The sequence below is a fragment of the Engystomops pustulosus genome, chromosome 3, assembly GCF_040894005.1.
Source record: "Engystomops pustulosus chromosome 3, aEngPut4.maternal, whole genome shotgun sequence".
NCBI classification, from domain to species: Eukaryota; Metazoa; Chordata; class Amphibia; order Anura; family Leptodactylidae; genus Engystomops; species Engystomops pustulosus.
Window position 1 is genome coordinate 29,736,840 of NC_092413.1, and position 21,446 is coordinate 29,758,285.

General features: G+C 42.1%; 1 protein-coding gene across 1 annotated transcript in view; it reads right to left on the reverse strand.

Annotated features, from left to right (window-relative positions):
* The window catches only part of SPRED2 (sprouty related EVH1 domain containing 2), a 68,253-nt gene that overhangs the window by 8,244 nt on the left and 38,563 nt on the right, over positions 1-21,446 (reverse strand). The window contains exons 3-4 of the mRNA XM_072140406.1: positions 19,636-19,804; positions 16,235-16,299 (exon numbers count right to left, since the gene is read on the reverse strand). Coding sequence (XP_071996507.1) covers positions 16,235-16,299; positions 19,636-19,804 — 234 coding nt within the window. The remainder of the gene's footprint in view (positions 1-16,234; positions 16,300-19,635; positions 19,805-21,446) is intronic.

A 21,446-nucleotide genomic window follows, 5' to 3' on the forward strand; every position in this document is an offset into this window, starting at 1 on the left:
AGGGAGGTTGATAAGAGCTAATAAGTGGAGCAAGTTATTTTTTTTCTAATATATATTATGAAGTTTGATATATGCATGTTAAAGTTTTTGGGGGGCATTTATCACGACTTGTACAACAGTTTTATGGCAAACATGCCCTGAAATATTTCCTACCTTGCACATACGCATTAGATATAACCTGCAAACATTCAGGCCTGAAAGTTTACAAGCTACAGCACAATTCTAAGGGGCTGTAGTGTCAGCCGTCGCAGGTGCCTGTCAGCAGAAATTGACTGCAGCTGCAGCCTGGTTGTGCCGGTGTCCAACTCTCTCCCCCCCCCCCCCCCCTCCCTCACAACTTCCTGTCATGTGCATTGAGAAGGCAGAGGAGGGCGAGGGAAGGTGTGGAGGAGAGGAAGAATGCATCAGGAAACAAAGGCTGCAGCGCCCTCCTCACTGGGACTCGCCACATGCTGCTGGCAGGAAACCAGGTAATGTAAAACTATTATGAACTACAGAAAAGTTTCAGAATGCTGAAAAAGACATTTTTAAAACCATCATTGCATAGGCTGTAACCAGCTAAAAAAAAATGACATTCCAGGTGACAGGTTTTCCTTCAAATTCAATTCCTCCAGGGACATCACTCTCCCCATCTCCTATAGTATCGTTTGTGATGTCTATCACAGCAGAGGGCGCGTTTTGAGGCAAAGAGAGCTTGACTTAAGTGCTAAACTCTCTGCATTTGTTTCTTTACATGCCACTTCAAATGGCGATTCTCTGAATGATGCCACCAATCTGGACCACTCAAACAAGGTGTTAATCTAATAATTTATTGGGTCAATTTCTGTTTATAAGGCTCCCCTGTGATGCAGGGGCTACAGATATTAAAATCTTATGACATATTAAAAGTTTTAACTTTGTAGGTACTTAGATAAGTGTTTAAGTACAGACCTAAGTTATCAGGTACACTGCCCTACAGGATCATATGACCCGTGCAGTCCAAACTTTAACTTGGATCCAAGCCTATACATTTCTGGTAATGGGATGGTTTACATTAAGGAATTAATAGGAAGGTGAGGCCTGACAGGGGTACAACATCTTCTGTGGAGTGCCACATGCTTTGAAGTAGACATTAAGGGTCATATATCCACAGACTGAAGACTACTGCCTCTCAACAGAAAAAAATGGCCCATCTAGGATCAGTAATTCCCAACATACTTGACCCCCATTTTAAGAAGGCAGACATTTCTGTAATTCCAAATGAGCGATAATGAGTTTCAAGATGCCAGTCATTGAGTCACATTCCAGCATTTATCAAAGAGCAAGGAGAACAGAAGTTGGGTAAAGATTTGCAGCTTGTAAACCATGAATCACGGCCTGCATTTCCAGAACTCTATCATTTATAAGAACATCTAAAGCTCGGGCCACCAGCAGAGACCAGGAAACATCCACCCCCTCCCATAATGATAGCTGTGGTCCTGGAAAAGAAGGGATGGTATTATCTAAAATAAGCAGGATGAGCCAACGCACAGTTTGGATTGGATGAAATCCTAGGTAAGAATATAGCAACGGTATAGAAAGAGTCCATTTTGTGGAAACTTTCTCGACATTTATGCTAAAGGGAGAAATATTAAGAATTTTTTTTTTTAAAACAGCAAAAATTACGGCAATTGAGAAGTTACGAATACTACAAAGGTTGTCAAATAAGTAATTGAGGATCAAGTGTATATTTAATCCAAAAGGAAATTTACAGAGGTTTTTCAGTATATAAAAAAAAAAAAAATGTGAAAAATGCAAAAATAAAAATGCATACCCCAACTAAGGCTGCATTTATATGAAGGTATGCCCACATGGCTACGGCCGGCCAGGCAAATGTCCGGCGCCACGGAGAGGAGGAGGAGGGGTGACCTCTCCCCTTTCCACAGAAATAAATTGCGTACGTGTCGTAACACGGGGAAAGATAGGACATGACGGGTGCAAGATTGCGGCCGTACATACGTCCCCCATACAGTAGTGTGAATGCAGCCTCAGGCCGTATTCATCCGAATTTATAAATATATGAAAATATTAAATAATATGAAAAATAGACCAAAGGCATCATAGTCATGTGGTATGGAAGTAGTCATGCAGGGCCTCCAAGCGTCATTGTTATCTTTGTCCTGCTCCCTGAACAGTGTTCGGTCAATGATATACAGCCAACACACAAGTATGTTCTGCAACATAAGCCCAAACAAAACCTGGATACAGGGATGAGAAACGAGAAGACCCCATCTGAAAAGATCCTCACCGGACCTTAGAATGCAAAGTGGTGGAGGACGAGGCAGCAACGGGACCAGGACGGCGAATGCAAAGTACAGAAATAAGATTCTTTACATTTTACTTAAAAAAAAAAAAATAATAATAATTAACTGGAAAACCCCTTTAGGACTGCCTTAAAAAGACCAGCTACAAATGACTGGTTTCCAGTAGCGTTACACAAGGAAAAGGACTGAATGTCCTTCAGAACGATATAAAAACAAATCTGTGGCGACTTCTAAAAGCTGCTCGACACAGGCATTTCCCACACGGCAAGCAGAGGTGGTATTTTAAGGTCTGTCAGTGGTCACTTATAGATGCTTGAGGTCACCACCCTGTACTTTCACTCCGGGGCAGACCTCGAAATAGAAGGCAACAGCTGATGCAACCGAAATGCTTAAAATATACTCCCTGCTACGATTTTAAACCAGCGGAAATAGTTTTCCTGAACAATGCCAAGTAGAACACAAGATATTTTAATATTCACGGTGCTGTGAACCAGACTGCCAGCTCACTGGCCCAGTGGGAATTACATTGCTCACCGCCAGCGTCTCGCACCGGAACATAATACTCCTTACTGCTCTTCCTTCATGCTGTATTTTACTATCTGCAGTTCATGTGACATTACTGCACGGTCTATAGACAATCTGCTGCTTTCTTACCAGCTTTTTATGGACTATGAGATTATTATTCAGGTTGGTCCTGATCTTTAATCCCTCAATGGGTGAACCTGCCTTGGTCTCCATACACAAAGGCTGAATATCCAATAAACAATCCTCTTGAAGACTAAACCCAGGGGGGTTGAAGACCAACAAACGTGACAGATTTATACAAATAAGATCATTAAAACAGCCAAGGATGGTGGCTTTGGTTATCCAAAATGTGGTGGAGCCTTTATCCCTTTTCCAAAAATGATGAAGTATTATAGTCTTGCGTAGCACAAGAAGTGCCACAAAGTTTATTCACATGCAGGTTTGTGGCAGACATTTTTGTGTGACTAAAAAAAAAATTCTCTCCTCTACATCTATAACTTATCTAGAACATCTAAATTACGGGAGAATTTGAAGGGAATTCCCAGGAATTGTAGATTGTATTAAATAAATATAAATAATTCTTTATTTATATAGCGCACACTGATTACACAGCGCTGCACAAAGCATATCAAATTGGTCCCTGTCCCCATGGGGCTCACAATCTAAGCAGCCTAACAGTATGTTTTTGGAGTGTGGGAGGAAACCGGAGTACCTGGAGGAAACCCACGCAAACACGGAGAGAACATACAAACTCTTTGCAGATGTTGACCTGGATGGGATTCGAACCCAGGACCCCAGCGCTGCAAGGCAGAAGTGCTATTCACTCGGCCACCGTGCTGGCCATTTCTGGTTAAGGTAGGGAAAACCCCCTAAAAAACAAAAACAGAACCATCCTTTCTCCGTCAGTACTTCCACTCTTAGCCAGACGTTTCAAGCTGGTAGCTCTGGTGGGTCATAGGACCAGCCTTGGTCATTATGTCATGTGGTCTGAGAAGGCCATGGATTGATCGAATAACATCCCATGACCTCTCAGCACTTCGGTAGGGTTATAGGTGTCAAAGACCTGCAGTAATGTACCAATGATATGTGAGAAATGGAGCAGGTAAGTACACTTGTTTTCTACCCCTGCCCCAAGGAGTTTTAGAGAATTCCTGAAAGGGTGAGGCATGATTTACAAAAATCCATGTGACAACCCAAAACCCAAGAAGGATAAATATAGTCTTACATATTGATGCAGCCATGTTTCACACAGATTTTTTATTTTTTTTGGTTAATGCAGTTCATTAAGGGGTGTCCTAAACACAATATGCAAGGAAGCGGCTTATGGGTTATTTAGGGGAGGTGCTAACCCAATGCCCCTCTAAACTACAGGCTATTTGATGATAACCTGCATGTTGCTAAAGAAATCTAATAGACACTGTGCCTAAAGTGCCTAAAGTGATCAGAAGAGTGCCGCTTCTGCATCAAGTGGCCACAAGTTTATCCGGGCTTGTATGATGGCCATATACATGATGTGGGCTAAGCTGCAATACATCGCACGGCCACTTTACCTAAGGTGGTGCTCTTTGGGAGAAAGCACTCCAACATGAGCACAGTAGTCTTAACATTTTACTAGTCACAAGTAACCTCCACCCTTTTTACGTTGAACCGGAAAAAAAAAAAACTTTTGGAACCAAAACTAATCAACGTATTGTTCCAATTATCTCTCTAAATGAAGAAAATGTAAAACAGATGCAACCCGAATCGTAGAATCCATGAAGCCTCCCCCCCCTTTACTAGGGTCTTTTGATCGCCCCCCTCCCCCTATAGTAGCAGTTGCAATAAACATATAAAACAACAGTTAAAGCTTCTCTGTCGAAAGACACACATATAGTAATGGCTGCCGGATCTTCTACAGAACATGGCTACGTCGAGTCTTGTAAGAGTCAGTTTTCCAGGTCCAGATGTCTGAAAGTCGTTGCACACCACTCGGTGAGGAGCGCAGTTTAGTTTTGTGGGCTAAAGTGCATTCTGCAGCTTGAAACAATGATGCAATATGTACATAGAGGAAAGATTCCCGCATTCCTATAGCTCTTCTACTCCCTCTCTGGCCACCGCCGCCGCTCTGCACACTGAAAGGCAGATCTAATCTGCTAACAGGAAGTTGTCAATCACCCCGTTGTCACCGGGCCAGCATCCACCGCTCCACTGTAATTGTATTCACAGTCTGTGCCGAGTGTCACCTTCACAACGGCACCATCCAATCTCTCTACACGCTAAGTAAAGAAATCAAAAGGGACCTAAAGACCGCACATTTATCCAGGAGCTTCACCGAGGTCACAGAATTTAAAGGGGAAAAAAAATCTCTCATCTTCTGACCACCTGGACTCTACGCAATCTACATCTCCGAATACAAGCAGGACTCCAGGGATAGGTCTACCCTGTACTCCTTTGTTTTTCATAAGATTTATGGGATAGCTTAAGAGCTGATCCCAGAAGGCCCGATCTACATATAGACCCCCTCCAAATTCCTGTTACGGAGACTCATTTGCATTATTATTTTTTTTCTCGCTGGTGCATTAGTGATCTGTAATTGTACACTCGCCATACGGCGTTTTTTAAATCCAGCAAGAGACTTTTGTTTACACTCAGCAGCCAATCAGAAGAGTCCAAGCTGTGAGGGGAGGGAGTGAGCAGATGTGTGAACCACTAATGGAGCAGGAGGCGTGTCTTAGACCATTGTAAACTTCCTGTAGGCACAATAGATAATATGTAGTTACAGATCAAGACTCTAATCTAAACTTTAAGATAAAATAATAGCTTCCAAGCTGCCTGCAGGTACTTACTTATAAGTCACTTTAAAGGAAGTCTAAAAGGAAATTTGATTTCATGCATTATGAACCAAGCATAACTTGAGAATGCTGTAGCTACACTGATGCAGAAACATATCTTGTTTAATCCCTGTTTTATCTTGCTCAAAAAGCAAATCATAAAATTCAGGTCCTTGGGAAAGCTGGGCTGCATGCTTGTTGCCATTCATAAACACATTACACGGAGCTCCCTGAACTGCTCAGACAGCACTAATCAACCTGAGCTGGATCACTCATGTACAGCAGCTGGGGGATGGTGCAGGGATTGATTACTTCTGCCCGTCAGGCACAACATAGTGATTGTATCATTCTCTTAAGCATTGCATATGTAATGTGATAGGAAAAGCGCTGGGGCAGCCACAGGGGCAAGAGCCTCAATATCATAATTTTATAATTGTTTTTTCATCAAAACCACTCAGCTCAGGGATTAAAATAAATATGTTTCTGCATCAGTGTAGCTACAGCATTCTCAAGGTATGTTTGCTTCACAATGCATAAAAACAAATAGTAGATTTCCTTTAAAGGGAACCTATCACCAGCAGTTACATCTAAACTGCCCTCTCAGGTTGGGTACGAAATATCCTTTCTATATTTCCTTCATTTATGTAAAGTATCATTCCTATTAAAAACAAAAACACCTCCATAGTTAAATGAGCAAAGAAGAGTCCCTTTTAAAGGCTGAGGGGGGGGGGGGGGGGGGTAGTGTGACTTTATGGTCTCTATACTAGCTAGAATTCCATCATCATATTAAAATTAATAGACTTTTCTTTCAAACCACATCAGATTAGTGGAACTGTGAGCTACAGAACAGGCGATACAACTATTTTTCTAGGCATTGTAGAAGCCAATACAGGTGGTTCACCTCCAGCCTCTAAATGTGACTCCTCTCATCACATTTGCATACGATTTTGGAGGTTTTTTTTTTTTTTTTTTAAATAAGTGAATGGGTAAGATTTAATGCATTGGAACGATAGAAAGGACATTTCATCCCCTACCTAAGGGGATTAGTAATTTGGTTGGGTAAAAGCTCAAATTTGAAATATATAGAGTATAATAATGAATACTTGAAATATTTGTATACATATTGTATTTGTATGAGTATACACGGAGGGGCACACATACACCCACTAGCTTCTGTCGCATAGGGCCTCTACCCCAATATTACAGGGACCATAAACATTTTGTTCTTCAGAATTCGGAGTCGGATCCTTAGTGCCCTCCTCATGGACTCAGATCACCTTCCGAAAACTGCAGCTGCTAAAGCCAAAACAGCACAAACTGGAATCCTCACAAAAAGCTGTTGGAGAAAACAGGATGTTTGGTAACAGACTTAATAGAAACAAAAGACAAGTAACATAACAAGTGTCGCCTGCCGGAGCGGGTGATGTGCATTCCATGTGAAGTCGCTGGATGGGAGGCGCAGGCTCAGGACAAGCTCCTTCTAAAAGGAAAGATCGGACACAACGTCCTGAAGACTGGTGTAGTAGCCAGATGCTAAAAAAAAAGTTTTAATCCTTTATTCAAGGAATGGAAATCGAATGGTTCCCCTCCACTACTTCGACATTTTATTACTAGCCGCGGAGGTCACAAAAAAAAAAATCTTTGCTGCAAAAAAGCAAGTGGTGCTACAGCCTTTTATAGGACTTAAATGAAATCTTCTATCTATATCCAGCATGATAGACCTGGTACTTACTCATGGATAATAAATATAAGAGTACCACAGTCAAGTTTCTAGGATCTATGGCCTCCTTCCTTCCAAAATCAACTTAAAGGAAATCTACCATTTGATTTCATTATGAACCAAGCATACCTTAAGAATGCTGTAGCTATACTGATGCAGAAATATATCTTGTTTAATCCCTGAGCCAAGTGGTTTTACTGAAAAAAAAAAAACAATTCTAACATTCAGGACCTTGGGAAAGCTGCGTTTGATTCAGCCTGCACATTACACAGAACTTCCTGAACAGTCCAGACATGACTAATCAAGAGCTGGATCACTCTTACACAGCAGCTGGGAGATGGTTCACGGATTACTTCAGGCACAACACATGGATTGCATCATTCTCTGAAGCAGTGCATAATTAATGTGAGAGGAGAAGTCCTGGCGACAGAGCCTTATTATCATAATTTCATCATTAATTCAGCAAAACTACCCACAGCTCAGGGATTATACAAGATATGTTTCTGCATCAGTCACTGCGCGGTCACTGCACCGAAGTCGAAGCTGCACAGGCGCGGGCCTGCTGTTCTAAGCATGTGCAGACGGCAGGATGGTCGGACGAGGGCGCGCAGCTACGAGGAGCTGCGCAACAAAGATTGTGAGTAGGAGGAGAAAAGAGGCTACTGGGGTGTGGAGTAGCCGCCTCGTGTAACCTCAGATGCGGCTACTCCACGCCCCAGTAGCTGCATAAGAAAATTTATATATAACTCTAATAAAAGTTTCCAAAATAGTGTGGGGACGTGAGGATTAGCCCTCACGTCCCATTGATCCACCTACCACCCGATCTACCTTTATAGGTAGATTCGTGGTGGTAGGTTCCCTTTAATGTTAATAAATCTGAGGGGCTCAAGGGACTCCTCCATGCTACAGATTCAGAGGCTGTTACACCATTTCCCCCTCCTGTAATCTCAGACAGTCGTTGGGGGAAGTACTCCTCCACAGTGTAACAGCAAGTGAAGTTGCACCACTAGGAGGTTCAGGAAACGCCCTCCATACAACAACATATAGGCTCATTAGCATAATTGTAAAAGTTGATTTTAGAACAAAGGATGCCATATAATATAAAAAAATCGGCACAGTCACGGTGCCTGGATTTACGAGTAAGTCTTCCTGGTTTATCATAATGGATTTTGATGGTAGATTTCCGTTAACACCCTGTCACACAATATTCTACATCACATATAGGATACCGTTTTGTGTCTACAGCTCCAGTGCAGACCTGTATTTCAATGGTAAAAAAAAAAAAAAAAAAAACGCCCCTATGTCGTCTTATACCACATTCATAATCCGTCTCCCTCATCCCCTCCTGATAGCAGAGAGCTCATGGAAGAGGCTACGACTACAGGCTTTATTTGTAGTCTGTAACCAATGGAAATGCACAGGTCTGTATTAAAGTTGTAAACAAAAAAAAAGATACATAGTTACAAAATCGTTACAGATGGAAAAATAAATAAATAAACGAGACCCATATCCAGCCAAAAAGTAGCACAAAAAAACACAGTACGGTATATTCTAGGACTTATTTCTCTATGTCTCGTGTGAGCAGACTCCCTAATAGATTGTACTATGGAGAGTAAGCCAAGGCGCAGTTGATGTCCTAAGTGAATATTGACACAAGGGATAACCCTCACGGACAGGTGTAACGTTGCATTTTAGGAGGCGATACAAGTAGCTCCTTCTTATGTCCTAGCTGCGAGGTCCCACCCGTGTTTTCTCTGCTGTATTACATTACACGTTCATTGTGAGTCCATGAAGAGCCGTTTGCAATGAGCAAATAAAATAAAAAGTCTTATGGAAAACATAATCCGGACAGCAGATTGCATTGTCTTCCCGGAATCCACCAACCTAACCGGCTCTTGCCGCGAAATGGGACTGGATGACACCCTTTCCTGCTTCACATGACTGTGGATCCTGTATAATTTCCTGCACCTTCAGGAAATCCTCCTGCGCAGACTACAAATAACCTGTGTTTGGTGGTTGCACAATTATTCCTGTATACTAGACGCTACGGTATATGTCATAGGAAAGCAGATCTCCTAAAACATTGTACGACTCTCTACACCACAAAAGTAGAGTCACTTTAATTAGAGGGGGTGTTGAGTAAAGTAATCGCTGTGTAAATGGAATAAATGTTTACTTACTACTGGATTTCATACATTTAGATATGCAATCATCAAATTATATATCAGACTACTGGTTGAGAAAGTTAGGTGATCCCATCAGTGATTGGAGGAGGAGCCTATCCCATCACTTCCTGCGGTGTAAGGACACACCCAGGAAGTCACATGCAGCAGGGATTGGAAAGTATTAGTATAGTAGTCATTCACTTACAGTCCATTTCTTTGGCTAATTTACATAAAATTATATGTACCCCACTAAACTACTAGCCCTCTCAGGTAGGGTATGAAATATTCTTTGTAGGATTCCCTCTTATGTGAGATCCCCTTTAACTATATAAAAAAAAAAGTCAGGCAAATATGACTCTTCTCACCTTATTTTTATGTGAGAGGAGTCAAGTTTACTGTTTGTAGGGGCAGTGGCACTTCAGAAGTCTAGAAACAAGTTTTTGTGTCATATTGAAGTTAAAAATCTTATATTTCAGATAACATCAGAATTACCATTCTGTAAGCTACAGAACTGGACATACGAGCAGTTGAAAAATAGCCGGAAACTGGTGCTTACATTTCCAACTATGTGTTTATCTGTTTGTATCCCTGGCTCTATAGCTCACAAAGCCATAAGTCTGATTTAATCTGAAAGATGAAATCCTTATCTTTAATATGACACAAAAGCATGTTTCTAGGTGCTATAGAACAGAAGATAGGGGCTTCTTAAGTGACACTGCCAATGCAATCAGCAAACTTGACTCATCTCATGCAAAAATGAGGGGAGAAGAGTCATATTTGCCCAACTATGGGGGGATTTTTTTTTTTTTAAATAGGGAAACGTGTGAGATTTCACAAAAAAGTGGGAATTTAGAAAGGAGATAATAATTCAGTTATTTATACAGCGCACACAGATTAAGCAACGCTGCATAGAGCTTGTCAAATCAGTCCCTGTCTAATCAACCTACCAGTATGTTTTTGAGTGCGGGAGGAAACTGGAGGACCCAGAGGAAACCCACACATGTCCTACTCTACCTGACGGGGAATAGCAGTTTACTGGGGCAAATACTGGTGACACTTTCCCTTTAAGTATGTCACAATGGTTGTATAATCTGCCGATTTCTCATCGTGATGTGCAGACACAAAAGCTACTTGACCCAAATTACAAAATTGGGAGAAGTCTCTTCCACTACTTCCATACCGTTAAAATGCCCAGTGTCCCCACAGACTCGTGACGGCTCAATGCTCTCGGCATGACAAATACTTGATATTCACCCTTACTGGTGGTTAAATAATTTGCCCTTTATAATACTGTAATAAAAATGAGCTCGGACTTCCAAGTCTACTTGCGCTGGACTCTTCTGGGGCGGAGAGATCTACAGGGGGGAGGGTTTGACCATCAGCTTGAACCAATAAGGAGACAGTAGGTGTGATTCAAGACCACCTTGGACTCCCTGTAGATACTGTAGTATAGCTGGAGTCACACATCACAGCTTAGCCATAGGGAGAACAGAGTTGCATCTAAGGAGAATATATAGCAGATATCTATCCCCTATAGACTTGTGGATCATGTTTCAGCCCCAGACTGGACAGTCACTTCAACCTAAAGTAAAATTATTATGTACACAGCTTATTGTAAACTTGGATCAGCTTTTGGAAAAGGGGTTAAAACAAACCCAACATAAAAGAGGGGTGCAATACCCTATACCCCCCATATAGTACTAGGTTCTATACAAACTAATAGGTGGTGCTGTACTTTGTACTCACATGGACATTACATAAAATTTTAGGGCAACGTTTCTTTGAAGATCTTGTGCGTGACTGGAACAAAATCCTGGTCTGACACACACACACACCACACAAAAAGGCCAGCTCTGCCCCACTGCAAGTTTACTTTTTATACTGTTTGCATAAGGGAACACTGCCCTATTCATTGAGCCTTGTGCTTCAAAGACTCCAGAGACACAGAACAGTGAGTTGCTTCATCAGCTTTTAGTCCGGAAAAGACAATAGGGCTGAAATTTCACAAATCCAGGAGCAAGGCTGGGGAACGTAGACATGGAAGGGCTCTGGATGTGGGATCATCAAAACTACTAAATATCAATAGGGAATGAAGAACAACTACCCGCAGTATCAGAGGAGCAGATCCAGATGGGATTCCCAGCTAAGAGGTCCAGCTGGCAAGTCTCTAGAAGTCACTACCTTTAAGAAACCAAAATGGCCTCCTGGTCCGATGATGATGGGATAACAGGTTGTTGTTGAGTGGGTGCAGCAGAATTCTTATATGATGATGATTGTTGTATGGCTAACAAGTTCTTGTTAAAATCTATGTACATTTGCTGGCAACTTTTTCTTAAATTATTAGCAAATCTTTTAAGAGGTAGAAAGCATGAAAAAAAAGTTGCTGGGTTTCTCTGGAGTATATGTATCTTTATAATATAATAATCTTTATATATATTGCGCCATCATAATCCGTAGTACTTCACAGATCACCGAGACATCTGCCAGTGAAGTAGTTCAGTGCGAATCTCTCATCTGTGATCTGCTAAATGAGCTAAAAAAACAAACAAACAAACAAAAACTCTCCACTAAATTAATCACATTTATGGTTTAAATGAGTGTTTACAACCATTTAAAAGGGAACTTTTCACCAGGTTTTTCCCCACTAGACTACCAGCCGCATTAGGTAGGGTATTCAATGTCCTTTTTAGAAGTCTAGAAGTTTATGTGAAATCTCACCCATTTACCGTATTTTCCGGACTATAAGGCGCACATAAAAGCCTTGGATTTCCTTGGAAATCCAAAGTGCGCCTTATAGTCCGGTGCGCCCTATAGGAGGGCAGCGGACCTTACTTACATAGGTCCCCACTACCGGAGACAGCAGATCTCCAGCGGGAACTGCAGACCACGCGGCACGAACAACTTCTGCCGCGTCGGTCTGCAGTTCCCGCTGGAGATCTGCTGTCTCCGGTAGCGGGGACCTATGTAAGTATGCCATTCTCCACCTCCCCCTCACCTTCCCCGCGTTCCGCGTCTCGTCGGGTCTCCGCTCCGCGCCCGGACCTCCGCCACGCCCCCGGACCCTGCGCCTTATAGTCCGATGCGCCTTATATATGGAATTATTACATATATAAGGCGCATCGGACTGATGCGCCTTATATTCCGGTGCGCCTAATGGCCCGGAAAATACGGTACCTATAAAAAAAAAAATCTCTCTTCCAAAGTCAGGCAAATGTGACTCTTCTCACATTTTAACATGTGATGAGTCAAGTTTAGGGGTTGCAGGGGAAGTGTCAATTCATATGCCCTTATCTTCTGTTCTAAAGCACCAAGAAACATACTTTTGTGTTGTATTAAAAATATGGCTCTCATCTCAGCAGAGATACAGGCAGCTAAAACAGTCAAAAATTCAAGCTGCAGATAAAGATCTAGTTCCTGTCTATTTTTTAGCAGCCTGTATGTCCAGTTCTGTATCTCACAGAACCATAAGAACCATTTGAAAGATGAGATTCTTTTATCGAATATGAAACCAGCAGCATGTTTCTAGGTGCTATAAAACAGAACAGAACTGAGATAAGAGGAGTCATATTTGCCCAAATCTGGCGAGATTTCACATAAAAGAGGTAATTCTAGAATGGACGTTTCATCCCCTACCTGAGGACAGGTTATCTTCAAGACAACAGAGATAAGATATGGACACAGATACATTAGGCTTCCTCTCTGACAGACTCTGCAAGAACAAGTAAACCCGACGAGAAGCATCTGCAGAACAAAAAACTAAAGGAAAACTAAAATGTTTTATTAAAAATTTTCTCTCTATAACAAATGTAAATAATTAAATTGCCCGCAAAGGGGCACATCACTTTTAAAACTTAATTTCAAGAATAATTGCAAGAATTTCTAAATGCATCGCTCACGCTTTAATCCAGTTTCTTAAACACAAGGGATAGAATTATTATTAGAGATAATACAGTTCAGAAAAACTATTTTTGTATAACCTTTAAGGGAATTTCTGAATTAATAGAGCAACTCATTACAGAATGGGGATCAGTTACAATGTTCATCTCTCTCAATGGCTTTTCCTGCATGTCACTGCGCAAACAGTTGACATAGAGGAATAATGTGTAATGCTTCATCTGCCCTGCGGAGGCACTGTAGGGAAACTAAACGCTGTCTGACAGGTTTCCAATGGATTAAAGTCGATCTCTGTCGATCACTTTGTTATCGGTTTCAAGGTAGCTTTTGTAGGCTCTGATCAAAATCCAAAAATTGTATACATCAGGCGGATACACACACCGACCCCCCCCCCCCCAAAGGCAGAGATATTCCTGCAATAGATGTATATGGCTATGTAGTCACTATAGGATATGCTTGTACTGTATTCTTTATTATATATTATAGTTTACACAATCATTCAAAATCACTTTAAATGGGACGAGGCAAGCAAAGGACACTCTGTTAGCCTCACTCAAGTGAGCATAGCCCTTGGTATGTATTGTGGTGTATACAGGAGTGAAGCTCAACTCTCTGCTGATTGAGGCCCTCTCCAATCCACTAGTAATATATCCGTTTTTCGGCAAGTGGGTTCTCCATGCAGTGTCTCACACCCTCGGTGACATCAGGAGGGAAGAGACACTATTTATAACTGGCAGGTCCTGCAGCTCAACTCATGAGTGGTGCACCTCTGGGTGTATACTATGGTCACCTTTTCCAGCATATACAGGAAGAGTAGGCTCTGAAGGTGCAGTCAAAATTTAGCCTTCAGACTAGACTTTTCTTAAAAATATTTTTCTCCCCATCTTGTTACCCCTAGTATACAGTATTCAGACTACCAACAAAAAAAAAAATAGGTAAAAGTACGGAACCCGGAGTTTTCAGGGAGGACAAGAATTCAGATAGGTTGCGAAGCGCGGAGATATTTCGGTTCATAGACGGCTAGAGCTCCATCCCCTCCCCTATAGCCTTCCATAAATCAATGTGGCAGGTAGCTGGGAAGCAGCTGCTAATGATAGCTTAACTCTGGAGCAGAGGAAGTCACCTTTTAACCCGGCCTGCTGTTGTTTGTCTTTTAAAACTGGGACAAAAGAACAGATGGGAAGAGAATGCCAACTGTTGAAAGAATCTGGTCAACCCGAGAGGACCCGCTATAACCCGGACCCCTCGGCACCAAGAATCGGGCTCTCCTCTGCAGCCCGGCTGCCATGCAATGCTCAGATTATCAGCCTAATGAATTATTGGTTAGCTCTGCAGTAGTCTCGCTCTATCCTTTCAAGTGCACTTGATATTCGTGCTGAGGAAGAAAGGGTGTTACATTTACAGGGAAGCAGATGACTCACTGATTCAACAATACAGATAATACGCTCCTCCCTTGTATTGCCTTGACCTTGGTTGATCTGACCATTAAGATCATGTTCACTTCAGCTCTTCAATGATTCATCTACTACAGCGGAGTGGAATGTGATGCTGCCTTACAGCGAGAAGCAGTTTTATCCTTTGTTAAGCCACCAAATGTGCAAAGCATTACAGGCCGACTGCAGAGCCCAACGCCGCTCCGCTCCCCAGGCCCCATCTACTGACATCAGAAATTGGGGGCTCTGAAGAAGGATCGAGGGAGCAAATACAATAATGCGTCACGCCTGGTCATTCATTTTATAGTAAAGAGCTAATTTTTATTGCTGAATGGGGGGTGGGCGAGGACCAGATGGAGCTTAAAAGGATCATAAAAATGTAGTCCACCCTGCAGGCAGCATGTTATAGAGCAAGAGGAACTGCGTTGATTGTATATAGTGTCCGATCTGCAGGCAGCATGTTATAGAGCAGGTATACCCGAGCAGATTGTACATAGTGTTAAAGGCAGCATGTTAAATAGCGGGAGTAGCTCTTCAGATTGTACATGGTGTCCTATCTGCAGGCAGCATGTTATAGAGGAGGAGTAACTTTATATAGTGAGGGAATGTCAATTACTAATGTGAACATAACGCTGACTCATCTACAGCAGCTAGGGATAGATAAAGCAGACAAAAATTTATAAAAAGACGCTGTAAAATCTACTTGGCTCCTCCTGGTCTATAACAACCTGTTGCAGATATGACACTAATGTATAATCTGCTCAGCTCCTTCTGCTCTATAACTTGCTGCCTGCAGATAGTAGACTTGTATAATCTGCTCAGCTACACCTGATCTATAAAAAGCGGCCTGCAGATAGGACACCATGTACAATCTACTCAGTTATTCCTGCTCTATAACATGCTTCCTGAAGAAAAGACACTTTGCTTAGCTCCTTCCAATGGTAATTCCTTTAAAAACCTTTATGGTTGTTCCTAAAAATCTGAATTAATCGCCCATGTGACCACTTACTGGGAACAAATGAAGAGGAGCCAGCTTATACTTCAATGAGAACGTACACATCTTTTTCATTGATATATCAAGTACCAAAGTCAAGAAAAGACCAAATCACCACAGATTTTCCAAAAACCTATAAATACATGAAAGTATCATCTAAATGTCATCCGAATTCCTTTGGTTCAGTCGCCGAACCGCCGTTTTTATTCTGTTATCAGCCAATTAAGAGTCTCCAAAAACACTTTTTGCATAAACAATCCACCAAAATGTCAGCTCCCACAACTGTCAAACATCCAGTTCTCAGGGTTTCCAGAATTATAAATGTTATATTTAAAGGTTGTATACCACGTACATTAAAAAAAAAAAATCCCCAAAAAGTTTTTGAAGCTCAAAAGTTAAAAAATAACTTACTGCAAAAACATCATCGTCTCCGAGTTCAGCCTCGTTGTGGATTGTGGAAGATGATGTGGTGGATCCTAGAAGAGAAAAAAAAAATAATATTGTATTTAGATTAAAAAAAAAAAAACCAAAAAAAACACAACCACTCAACTCACTTCACACCTCAAAATAATTTAATATGTAATATGACTCACAGATTATTAGTAAAGGCTCGTCCTGAGGTGGGGCTGATGTATATATAACTATGAGCATTATTTTTGAACAATTCAGTACCTGCAGGGCAAGCGATGGCGCAGCGCCCAGTATACACAAGCCCAAACACATGAAAGGAAACCCAACAAAACACCAAAAGGAACATCACTTTTGTCACATCTTATAACTTTCTGTTTTCCTAATATGGGATCAAAGTTATAATGGATATATCATTGTGCACGGAGGGGGAAGGGGGGGTGTATCAGAGTTATGCAGGACCCCAGCAACAGCGCCCCTCCTGCTGTTGCCCTGTCATTACATCAGAATTGTAATTAACTGTATCAGAATCGTGGAGGTTGTATTTTATTCTGCTGGCTAAACAAAGCCACATTAGTCCATAAAGATCGGAAATTTGTAGACTGCAAGGGTTGGTCATTGCATATATTTTCTCATTACAAGCTCCTAACTGGAAATGTTATAAATTGTATATATTCATGTATATATGAGAAAATATTGAAAACAATTATAAAACTATTTCAAAATAACCACAAAATCTGTAGTGAAAGCGGAATCCGAAGCCGGATAATTCTGAGGGTGCGTTCACACGTGGCATTTTGCAACCAAATACTGCATTCAGTGCAGACAATAATAGTGCAGACCCCAGAGCAGATAATAGTCCCGGAGGACACATAGTCTTAAAATAATGGAAACCCGCAGAGCTTAAAACTGGAGACCCCAGAGCAGATAAGAAATAAATAAATACTCTTCTTTCCAGTCTCCTCTTCTCCTCCCTGCACCACACTGCAGCTTCTTCTGTCCTCCAGGAACCAAAGCAGATCCGTGCCAGGAGCCGTACAGTACAGCTGACAAGTACTTACCACTCCTGGGTCCTCTCCTGCTCCTAGTGGCACTCTCCTCTGGGTCCTGAAAGGACGCATACAACCAGTGTCAGGACCCAGGACACATAGTGGAGCAGCAGGAGAGGACCCGGGAGCAATGAGAACTTCTCAGCTGCATTCACCGCTACCCAGCCTCCTGCACAAATGATTTCCCATCAGTTGTGTTACATCAGTTATGGAAGTGCTCATTGGACTCGGATTATCAGCAGGAGGCAGACTGTAACTCATGGATTGACAGGTTTGTGCACCCCTGATCTCCCTTATAGTTGAGATAATTGTGGATGCACTTTATGTACATGCTCAGGAGTTAAGCCAGTTGACCATCTGATTTATTATAGAAATAACACAAAATGTGTAATGTAAAAGGTAAATAATATCTAGTGTTCTGTAGTCTGTAGAAGCAGAACAGAATTGCATACAAGTTTTTAATGTCCACAAACTGGAAATCTTACAGCAGAAATAGAGGAATTACATCTAGATAAGTCGCCTCTCGCCCCGGATGACCCCCTTTTAGCAAAGGACACACTTCCTTTTTCTGCAGGAAAATGTTGTGCATTCTTGCAATTAGTGCAACAAAAAGTAAATTGAAACAGAATTTTTTTTTTCAAAACTTTGTTTTTTTCTGTAACCATAACAATTTCCGAAGTTCCGAGAATTTCGGAACACAGTTGCCGCAGATTTGTCGGCTGCACATCCATGATGCGAATCTCCCGTTCCACCACATCCCAAAGATGCTCTATTGGATTGAGATCTGGTGACTGTGGAGGCCATTTGAGTACAGTGAACTCATTGTCATGTTCAAGAAACCAGTCTGAGATGATTCCAGCTTTATGACATGGCGCATTATACTGCTGAAAGTAGCCATCAGATGTTGGATACATTGTGGTCATAAAGGGATGGACATGGTCAGCAACAATACTCAGGTAGGCTGCGGCGTTGCAACAATGCTCAATTGGTACCAAGGGGCGCAAAGAGTGCCAAGAAAATATTCCCCACACCATGACACCACCACCACCAGCCTGAACCGTTGATACAAGACAGGATGGATCCATGCTTTCATGTTGTTGACGCCAAATTCTGACCCTACCATCCGAATGTCGCAGCAGAAATCGAGACTCATCAGACCAGGCAACGTTTTTCCAATCTTCTACTGTCCAATTTCAATGAGCTTGTGCAAATTGTAGCCTCAGTTTCCTGTTCTTAGCTGAAAGGTGTGGTCTCCTGCTGCTGTAGCCCATCTGCCTCAAAGTTCGACGTACTGTGCGTTCAGAGATGCTCTTCTGCCTACCTTGGTTGTAACGGGTGGCGATTTGAGTCACTGTTGCCTTTCTATCAGCTCGAACCAGTCTGCCCATTCTCCTCTGACCTCTGGCATCAACAAGGCATTTCCGCCCACAGAACTGCCGCTCACTGGATGTTTTTTCTTTTTCGGACCATTCTCTGTAAACCCTAGAGATGGTTGTGCGTGAAAATCCCAGTAGATCAGCAGTTTCTGAAATACTCAGACCAGCCCTTCTGGCACCAACAACCATGCCACGTTCAAAGGCACTCAAATCACCTTTCTTCCCCATACTGATGCTCGGTTTGAACTGCAGGAGATTGTCTTGACCATGTCTACATGCCTAAATGCACTGAGTTGCCGCCATGTGATTGGCTGATTAGAAATTAAGTGTTAACGAGCAGTTGGACAGGTGTACCTAATAAAGTGGCCGGTGACTGTAGAATTCTTAATTTTGTTTAGTTTTTATAACCCTGACAACCCATTTACTGGCAGAAAAACGACTACTTTGATCTACTCATTAGGCATCGATAAACATATAGTGCATTTCTAGTTTGACATTGGCCAAAGGGTTGGTTTTGGCTCAAAAGGCACTTATCCTTATGTGTATAGCCACAGATGCATATGGGCTCCACTGGCTGATAGCCTATTGTGAATGGGGTCCTACTAACTCTTCCCAAACCCAGATTTTTGGGAGCTAAGGATGGAGCACCTCATCGGGCAAGTACTTCCTCCCTTTCTCATCTGGCAGACAACCCAATGGGCCAGAATAAAACCAGAATAAGTCGGCATGTATTCGATATGGAATCATTTGATCATCCCCCATCCTGGAAGAGTTTATTACAATACGTACTCTTCGACAAAATAGGATGCAGATAGAGAGAAAAAAAATCACCCTCTCTTAATTCATGCCACCATTCATCCAGCTTAGGAGTTTTTTAGTATCAAGATCATGAAAAATGGGACGGTGGAATGAGACGATCAGGCAGGCTCCACGCCCCAATGCAAAGAATAGCAAGAATGCAGGTCTTAAGCTACTTTACCTTCTGTGAGGTCTTCGATTGCTTTGCGTACTCCTCTGTCAAAGGCTCGTGCATCGGCGGGACTCTGAAAGGTGAGACCAAACCTCCTGTCGTCAACGGACCAGTGATGGAAAGTTGGAGTTGCCTTCTGATACACCAAGTCCTTCTTTAAGTAGCATTCCAGCAACACCTAGGAGACGGACAACATAGAAGGATGAGATTAAGAAATAATAATAAGAAGAAACCATAGTAATAAAATAATAGGGGTGTCTGTAAAGTCAGACAAGGTGCAGAGGCCAAAAGGAAAAGCCATTCTTGTGGCCTATAACCATAGAGCTATATAAAAAATATCAATTTACTTGTTTGAAAATTCCTAAAAACATAGCCGTCCCATTTCTTTCATTAGTAGCTGCTTCACAGACTTAATCTCGAACTGGGAGCCCTGCCAGACACTTGTTGCCTGGCTCTTGCTCCTTGCACACTGTAACAGCTTGCATCTGCCCCCAGGAGCCCTTCAGGCTCATTAGCATAATTTCAAAAGTTGATTTGGAATGGAAAGTTGCCATGGATAAATATAAGGAGATTACCACAGTCATGGTGCCCTGGATCATCACGCTTGATTTTTATGATAGATTTTCTTCAAAGAGAACCTCAGGTGAGTTGCATACAAGTTTACAAACTGATTTTAACCATTGAAAGGAACCATTTTGGGATAAGGGCAATGCTTTTTATGCAGTATTCATTTTGGGAGGTTAATTTAAAAGGAATGTTCCCATTAAAGGATATCTACCACCAGATTAGTGGTGGAGACTGTCCTATAATTGATGCTTGTTACCTTTTAGGGATGATGCAAATGATGCAGCTTAATCCCGAGTCACATCACCTGAGCACCTCATGGCTCAATTGTGCACATCCACCAGTTCATTAATGTTCAGCCCCTCCATCCGCTAGTTCAAAAACAGACAACCGGTGACGTCATACGGCTGCCTGTCTGGAAATCTTGCGCATGTGCGCAAACTTCTCTCTTGTGCAGCTTGTGGCTTACCAGTCCAGATGTGGAAGGGATAACTTCTCGAGCGAATGGAGGGGTTGAATATTACCAGGGGGTGTACATAATGAGCAGAGGAGCCATGAGGCGCTCAGGCCTAAGGCTGAGTTACATGTTTTAACAACCTTATTTTCTTGGGACTACGGGATTAAGCTGGAGACCCTTGCACCATGCCCTAGAGGTAACCAGCATCAATTATAGGACAGTCTACCATCGCTAATCTCATGGTAGATGTCCCACCAAGCAAGTTAGGCCCTATCCTGTGGATAAAGCCTAACTTGCTGATCGTGGGGGTCTCAGTGATGAGACCCCCAAAGATCACAAGAACGTGATCTGCAAGATTAATTGAACAGATGGCCGTGCATGACCGTTCTGCTCCATTCAACTCTATGGAGCGGACGTAGATTGCCGCGTGTCTCGTAGTGGTTATGTAGTGTTAGATAAGTCAGCCATTAACGTGTATTCTACTGGGGACATACATTGTATATTTTATGATTATATGTAGGACCATGATGTATACCACCTACTATGTACTCAACACCTTTGTGGTTTGTTTTTGATGAGTGTTTTTAAGTCCTAGTGACTATGACTTATGAATTTAATAAAACTGATATTTTGGATTGAATGAGACTTCTGATCCTTTCATGTCCTCATAATGTGCATTGCATAGTCTATTTATACGCCCAACTCCAACTAATGCTCTACGTTCACGTGGGGTAAGCGCTCATAAGGATACTCCTAACTCCCGATATATGGTGATATTCTCACACTTTAATGTTAAAAA